The 8,096-nt window shown below is 36.1% G+C and overlaps 1 protein-coding gene and 1 pseudogene across 2 annotated transcripts; both read right to left on the reverse strand.

The window, feature by feature from the left end:
• Positions 1–405: 405 nt before the first annotated feature.
• Positions 406–1,623, reverse strand: LOC146943069 (DUF241 domain protein (DUF241)). The gene has a single exon (XM_085757159.1). The coding sequence runs from the start codon at positions 1,491–1,493 to the stop codon at positions 534–536; it is 960 nt and encodes a 319-aa protein (XP_085613285.1). The 5' UTR covers positions 1,494–1,623; the 3' UTR covers positions 406–533.
• Positions 1,624–4,980: 3,357 nt separating this feature from the next.
• On the reverse strand, positions 4,981–7,233 carry LOC146943070 (uncharacterized; annotated as a pseudogene). Its single transcript, XR_015032954.1, has 2 exons — positions 6,745–7,233; positions 4,981–6,658 (listed from the first exon to the last, which is right to left on the reverse strand). The product of XR_015032954.1 is annotated as an uncharacterized LOC146943070 (transcript).
• Positions 7,234–8,096: the final 863 nt, after the last annotated feature.

The following is an 8,096-nucleotide window of genomic DNA, read 5'->3' on the forward strand; positions in this document are numbered from 1 at the left end:
TGAAGATTCAAAGCAACAAATGGGGAATTAGTCACTTTAGTCCCTGAATGGGAGAGGAATCATCACTTTAGTCCATGAATGAAGAGTGATTGCAAAACAGTCACTGCATGGTCAATTCAGGGACTAAAGTGACTAACAGAGTCTACATTCAGTGACTAAATTGACTAATGAAGTTTGCATTCAGGGACTAAATTGACTAACAAAGTCTACATTCAGGGACTATTTTGCAATTTATCTGCATTCAGGGACTAAAGTGACGAATATCTTCCGATTCAGGGACTAAAGTGACTACGTTTTGCCACGTGTTTACGTTTTGCCAAGTCACAATCTTACGTGGCAGTTATCATATTGCCACATCAGCCGCCACGTCATCGTTAACAGACCTATTTAACGTCAGGGACGAAATTGACTAACAGAGTTTACATTCAGGGACTATTTTGAAGTTTCTCTGCATTCAGGGACTAAATTGACGAATCGCTTCCCATTCAGGGACTAAAGTGACTATTTCCCCAAAAAAAAAAGAACAAAACTATCTACTGCGACAGGGTAAGAGTATTGAGCAGTAGAACACGTGAATTGATCAAAGCTCTAAACACTTTGTCACTAACACTTTCAATACCACAAATATTTTCCTCCAAATCACGCATTCTCTTCAAAACCGATCTCACTTCTTCATCTCCTTTCTTTTTCAAATTCCCAATATTTTCAACCTCATTCAAAACCTTCTGAATTTCTTCAATCCCTTCTAACTCCTTCTTCACACTCCCACCTTTTCTAACCATTTTCACCCATGAAAATCTCTTTGAAGCAAATGACATTGCTACCCCGTTGAAAAGTGCAACGGAAACGGAAACCGTTAAACTCATAACATCTTCAATCACACGTCCAAGTTCAACACTATCTGAAACCGACAACAACGTTGGTGAAGATGAATAAACAGAAACATGCAATTGTTGTTGTTGTTGTGTGACATTGAGATTCACACAACGGATTCCAGAAACTAGTTTCTCAATTTCCTTACTCAACTTCTTCTTAGCTTTTAAATATATAACTAACTTTGATTCATCTCGCTTTCTTATAGCAATTTGAACTGAGGAATGTTCTTCTTTAAGTGATAAAATCGATGTTTGGAACATTCCGTATGCGTCGACAAAGCGAAGAGAATATTCAAGAAGCTTCTCTACCCATTGAGGATGGTAACGGAGTGATTCTTGGGTTTGTGGAAGTTGGAGAATGTCTTGAAAAGTTTCATGTGTTTGTTTGAGAAGAGTTAAACCGTTGGAGAGGTTTTTGGACGTTAGTGGTTGAGATTTTGAAGTGGAATTACTCCAAGATTTTAGGCCGTTGATCTCATCTTTGATCTGAGAAATTAACGGATGAGATCTGCAGGGAAGACTTATGGATCTGATGTGGTGTGATATTTGTGGTTTTTGTGATGGACGGTTGGGATTTTTGTTTGGAAATGAAACTGAACGCCGAAAAACACCTACCATTTTTTAAACTTGTTTTTTTTCTTGGTTCTAACTAAGTGGCGTGAAGAAGAATTGTTGAGAGAAAAGAGCTAGAGAAATTTCGTGTGCGTTTGTGAGAATGAAAGGATTTTATTTCTAGTATTTATATGCATGTTTAATGTTTACACATGCACACGAACGAGTAAGGACATAGATGCCAGCTTTTTGCTTTAACTATCCAAACTTTTTGTCTGAAATAATGTCAATTAAATATCAAAATTAATTTGAAGTTCTAATTACACATGTGATTGAGATAAAAACCGCGTGCAACGGCGTGGTTTTTCCTGTAATATCTAAACTGGAATCTTTTATGTTTTTGGTTACCCAGTGTTTCTTCATTATTCAAACATTTAATTTAACGCGTGTGAGTTGTAAAATACAGAGATGTAGTAGTATTTTGCAGGTGCACACACTTGGAAGTCAAAATTGGTCTGATTTGATTATCAATCTGATTTATAATTTCTAAAAAGATATTGTGAAAATCAAGAATAGTTATTGATTTGTAATTTCTGTTAAGAGTTCCACATCGGTTAGGAGTTGGCCTGACAATTTGTTTATAAGTGGGGGCAATCCTCACCTCACAAGCCGGTTTTGTGGGGTTGTGTTAGGCCCAACCACGATTTCTAATATGGTATCAGAGCCTCTTCACGATTCTTTGGGCCACCTGTTATCAGGTTTCCGTTATCGGGTCACCCGTCATTTATGTTCACGCTTCAGATGTGCAATCCTGAGCGTGAGGGGGTGTGTTAAGAGTTCCACATCGGTTAGGAGTTGGCCTGACAATTTGTTTATAAGTGGGGGCAATCCTCACCTCACAAGCCGGTTTTGTGGGGTTGTGTTAGGTCCAACCACCTTCAGATGTGCAATCCTGAGCGTGAGGGGGTGTGTTAAGAGTTCCACATCGGTTAGGAGTTGGCCTGACAATTTGTTTATAAGTGGGGGCAAACCTCACAAGCCGGTTTTGTGGGGTTGTGTTAGGCCCAACCACCATTTCTAATAATTTCTAAGAAGATTACGTAGAAATCAAGAATTGCACGGAATATTGTGAAAATTCATTTTGAAGTCACGGCTAATTTGCTTGCTTTGAATAAAATTAAGACAGCACACGGGCTGTGATTTTTTTTTTTTTTTGTGCAGCAAAGAAAGGTCTCCTGAGTAAATTATCCACTCAGCTGGAATTATTGAAATAAAAATATCGATGTGCTAGTAACTTATAAGGAACATAATGCCAACAATAATGTTCATATATGCTTTGCTCACTGCATAATTAGAATGCTAACAACTTGGTTGTTTGTTAAGTATAGACAAAACTATCAAAGGATAAACGGTTTTAAGAATTGCTGCTTTTCATATGCTCAAACTAGACACTCATTCAAACCGTTGCTTTCTTGTCCTTCATAAATCCAGGTTGTACAAAATTAAGTATTCAGTTTATTATTACCAATAATAAACTACCAACTCCAACACTAAATGCAGGATATCTTTGTATAATCATGTGAATGAAGAAATTGTTAGTATTGCTTCATATTCTTTGACCGGCAACTAAATACTTTCATTAAAAACCAAATCAAGCACAAGATGAATCCGAAAATGGAGCAAAGTTACAAAAGAGTACAACAAAGCATCCAAGACCCCAAAACACCTTGACCAAAGCAAGACAAGAGGCGCCATTAGCAGACTATGAAAGATCCGAAGCAATGAGGCCTTCATCTAGCCACCTGTGATGTTATGGATTCTTTGGTTCGCAAATACAACCTTCAACAATTTCCGTTAGTGACCGATTTTGATGAAGTGGCGATCGAATATCCAATCTATAAAAGGCTGATTTTTAGTAGTGTCCATAAACATAGACTAAGATGAAAGGTTCAAGAGTTGCTCATTAGATAAAATACTATTAACTTATTCCGGATAGATATAACCTTTGTGAGAAATATACATCTCTTTTTACAAGAACATTTCTAATCTATTTTATTACATAAACTATTTTTTATATTAAAGACAAAGCCGACCCTTAAAGGGTGCAACAAGACTTATACATCATGGCCTCAAAAATTTGAGTTCAATATTTCCAAAACAAGAAAATTGACGTCCAGCGGCAGACCAAAATTGTCATGAAATGTCAACTATCAATATATAAAAGTTTATTGAAATTTAAACTATCTGTAGGTAAAAAAAATTATCAATATGAAGGAAAAAAAAGCCGGATTAAAAAATATCCCACAAAAATATCAAAGGAATTAAAATTAAAAATGTTTTCTATTGGTATCAGAGTTTGTTACAATTTAAAAAAGTTTTCATTGTTAACTTTTAAGTCTTAGTTTGTGTTTGGAATTGCGGTAAACAGCCAGCAAAATTACATATAAGTTGAAGCTAAGATTTCCAGCTTCATAAAAGTGGTGTTCAAGTTACATTGGGAAACAAAAATTGTGTTACAAACGCCACCCCAGATACACTAGTACTATTAATCTTGGTTGAGAGGGCCATGTATCTACGCGCTACATTTAATAGTGATCAACATAAAACAGTGTATTGAAGAATCACGTAGATAAGATTAAGTAAGGACAATCTTCAATTCATAAATCAATTTTCTAAGATGTTACCGAGCACCAAACCAATCTTACTTCTCCATTTCGATTAGGATCTTCAAATAATATTTTTACATAAAAAAATTCTTGTATGGCGTAATAGCCTTTTCCTCTCCTCCCCTTTTAATAAAAATCTCTCCGCACCTCCTTTAATTTATTTATTTAAAAAAAAACATTATTAGGAAGATAAAAGTAGAAGAATGGATATGGATCAGTCAAAGTGATATTGGAAGGAGAACATATCGGTTGCGTGGCGTGGAGTTATACTGCCACGCAATTACAAAAGACACTCATCCAATTTACATGGCCAAATGAAAATCTACATAATGCAATAGGATGTGAGAGGAGCTAGTTAATTAGGTGGTGAAATTATCATATCAAAAATGGAAAAACTAGGTGGCCAGAAAGAGCAAAAACTAGGAGAAGGACCTCAAATCTCAAGGATGGAGCCAGTCACACATGGTGCTTATGGTGGTGGAATGTATGGTACAGAAAAAGGACAACCAGAAAAACAAACAAAACCACCAGCAAGTGAGACTCAAAGTGCTGATGGGCCTGTTGATAAGGACACTATCAAGCTCAAACACAATCCTCCTCCTTCATCTGGGGATCGTGATATAGATATCACTGGCCAGTCCTATATCCAGTAAAAACAACATATATGTAAATACTTAGCATAATTACGTCGTTACTTTCTGATCTTAAAAAATATATTAGGACGTGACTTCATCTTTTAAGGGGTCTTTTTTGTTTTAGTTTTTGTTTCTGTTGTCATTGGTGGCTGTATTTCCTTTTAATAGGTTTTCTACCATCATTTCCGTTTTTTGTATTCCCCTCATGTATAAACTATGGTGATCTACTTCTTCGTAATGTTAATGAGCGAAATTAAAGTTTGATTGCCAATTTTACTTTATGTCCCTCAACTTTCTGGCAATAGTGGCACAAGCATTGATTCATCTTGTGTGAGGATCAAATCGAATGTTAATTTATTTATTTTGGTTTGAAAATCGAATGGTAATTTAAACTTTGCGTAACTTCAATGTTTTATTAAGATTATTTTGTTAATTAAAGTGTATCAAATAATTAGTGTTTGTTTATTTTTTTTTTGAAATAATTAGTGTTTGTTTATGTCTTTCATATATAGAAAGAAGGAACATTTTTATTACTTAGAACACGTTATATATATCATTCAATGTTTATTAGTATTTAGAACAACTGGGTTTTCTGCAGGCACCCGAGAGTGGTAGTTTTTCACCATTTCCCCCTTTATGCCCCACTAAATCACTTATCAACTTTCCTTCAAAAAAAAATATCACTTATCAATAAAAAATTATTAGAACAACTCTTTCTTTTTGTGAAATAAGAGTTGTCGTATTAGAAACCCTTGCAACAATCCGTGTAGAAGAACAAAGAAATTGAGCAGGAGAATATGTAATTGGTGGGTCAATTTGAGTTTTAAAGTGGTTTCAAGTTATAAATATTTTGAACAATTCCTAGTAAGTGATGTGGCTAGTTTGATTCAACTTTGCTGAAAATTAATCGGTGAAATGTTGCAATTTATTCTTCGTACAGAGAAAAAATTAATTGGTGAAATGTTGCAATTTATTCTTCCTACAGAGAAAAAAAAATCTAGTTATAGAATTTTCTGGATTCAAACCTTATAGTTAGAGTTACATTACAGCTGAGAGAGGATAATCAATCTTGTGTGTTTGATATCTTCTCCAACACATATTCCTCGGTCTCACAAAATTATTATGAGAAGAAAGTACATGCATTAAAATGAAATCAATTTTCTTGAAGAATGGGTTTACAAATTTCTTCAATGGGAGGGGCATTCCATTGGCCAGTGATATTTTTCAACTGAATAAAATCATGAACGCAATCATCAAATTTCAAAGAGTGAATTTGCTTCCTAGCATTAGCAAATTTCTTTCCAGCAACTTTATCAAAAATCTTCTCCCAACCATCTTCCCAACTTTCACGAGCATCACACAGCTCAGGTGACCCATAGGCCCAATCGGAGGTCAAACTCCAGTCCTTCTCAACCCACATCATCACATTCTCCATACACACCCCCGAGCAAACTGGCTTGCACGGTCTGCACTTAGCTCCGCTTAAAGGACCGGGACTAGACAATGCTGCAACCAGTACACCATACCGTGCCGGAGGAAAATCGTATGTCCGGTTTGAAAGGATGCAAAAAGGGAGATTATTTGTGAGGTAGCTTACACTCTGAGTTGTGAGTTGAGCTTTGAAAGCTGATTCTGAATTGAGGTTTGTGAATCCAGCTGAATTTAGTTTTGGAATTATAGAGAGGCGGGATAATGTTAATGCTGAGGTTCTGAAATCACCGATACCAAACCGGTCATTGAGACCGCCGTGTGTTGAACCGGATGGGACAAGGTATACGCCTGGTATGAAATTTTCTGGGCCTAGCAGGCCGTTCCAGTACCCGTCCACCCGTGTTCGTATAATCCAATCGTACTAAAAGTTGTTTTTCTGTTGGTGTGATTTTATCATTGTTAGGCATCCTTCCACCAGGTTAAAATATTGAACAAGTCCCTACAAAATGCATGCAAAGACAATTTAATTAAATCTCGAGTAAAATTTAAGAGTGTCTTGCAAAGTGAGGGAAATAGTCATGAAACCTGAATTCCTTGAGGTGAGTTGTGCGCCGTGAGAACACGAGCAAAAGACTCGTTCTCTGGAAATTGTTGAGGGAGAAATATTTTAACAGCTGCAACTTTTGGCGCAAACTTGAGCAATGAGAACTTGAATGAATCTAAGTCTAATGGACTATGCAAGAAAAGATCCGAATTCAGGTACTCTTTCAGTATCATTTCCAATATTGAAGGTCAGGTTAACTCGAACCTTCTAGCACCACCAACCAAACATACAGCAATTTTGGATCTTAACAATTCATCTTTCGAAGGTGAATTAGCAGTGTTGATAAAAGGAAGGTTGAAAAGAAGATTCTGAACGGAAGAAAAAGATGAAAGAGCGTCTAAAGTTGGTGCATGGTAAAAGAAGAATATGATAAAAGAAATTAGAGGGATTATCAACATAATGAAACCCCAATTAATATCGAAAAACCATCTACTAATTGGACTCGTTAGTTTTCTGGGACTCTTTACCATCTCCAAGGTGGTTGTTTGATTTATTTTTCTTCTTTCACAAAACCTTGAGGTTGAGGGTATTAGATTTTTGTTTTCCTCTAAGGTAAATTAAATATATTTATCACGTGATATATGTAATATGATCAGCCACGGAAGTGGTAAATATTTTAAAGCAACTTGTTTTAATTAACAAGTAGTTCCTGGACGACCATTCCTTGAAATTCAAATCATAAGATTTGTTTTCCTATGAGTGAAAAATCATCTATGTACGCACCTCATTTACACATTGAAAGAAAAAATAGAGAGTTGTGTACCGAATGTGAAAGATTAATGTCATGGTAGTCCTTAAAATAATTTAATGTTATGATAGGAAGAAGGGGATAGAGAAATATAAAGGGTTGAATTGATGTTGAAGAATTACAGGTGTACAAAGGGTAAATAATTTTTTTTTTTTGCTATGTATAGCATAGCTTATACATAGCACCTTCCAAAATAATTAACTCTGAATGGCGTAATATATATGTTTCGCAATGGTATGTGTAATTAGGGTGGTATACAAGTTAAAATGTACGTTGGCAATTGACCAAAAAAAAATGTACGTTGGCAAAGGCTAAAGTACTGGAGTAGCATAGCTGGTTATGCTGTTGCTTACGAGTAGCACAATGCTTTTGTGTCTACTATTAGTAGAGGTGAAAATTAAGGATGGCAAAGCGGGCCGGCCCGCCTATTTAGGCCCGCCCCATCTAAACCCGCTAAAAACGAGACGAGACGAGCAGAGTCTAATTTTGTGACTGAGTCCAAAATCTCACCCCACCCCCGTTTAGTGGCGGGCTTGCGAGTTGGCTGGCCGGCCCGCCAAACAAAAATTTTTTTAATTTCTTTTT

This window comes from Medicago sativa, chromosome 3 (assembly GCF_051527215.1).
Source record: "Medicago sativa cultivar Bolivia chromosome 3, Bolivia_mono, whole genome shotgun sequence".
NCBI lineage: Eukaryota > Viridiplantae > Streptophyta > Magnoliopsida > Fabales > Fabaceae > Medicago > Medicago sativa.

What these genes read in the sequence shown, in the direction of transcription:
- LOC146943069 (XM_085757159.1), bottom strand. Translation starts at nt 1,493, where the DNA reads ATGGTAGGTGTTTTTCGGCGTTCAGTTTCATTTCCAAACAAAAATCCC.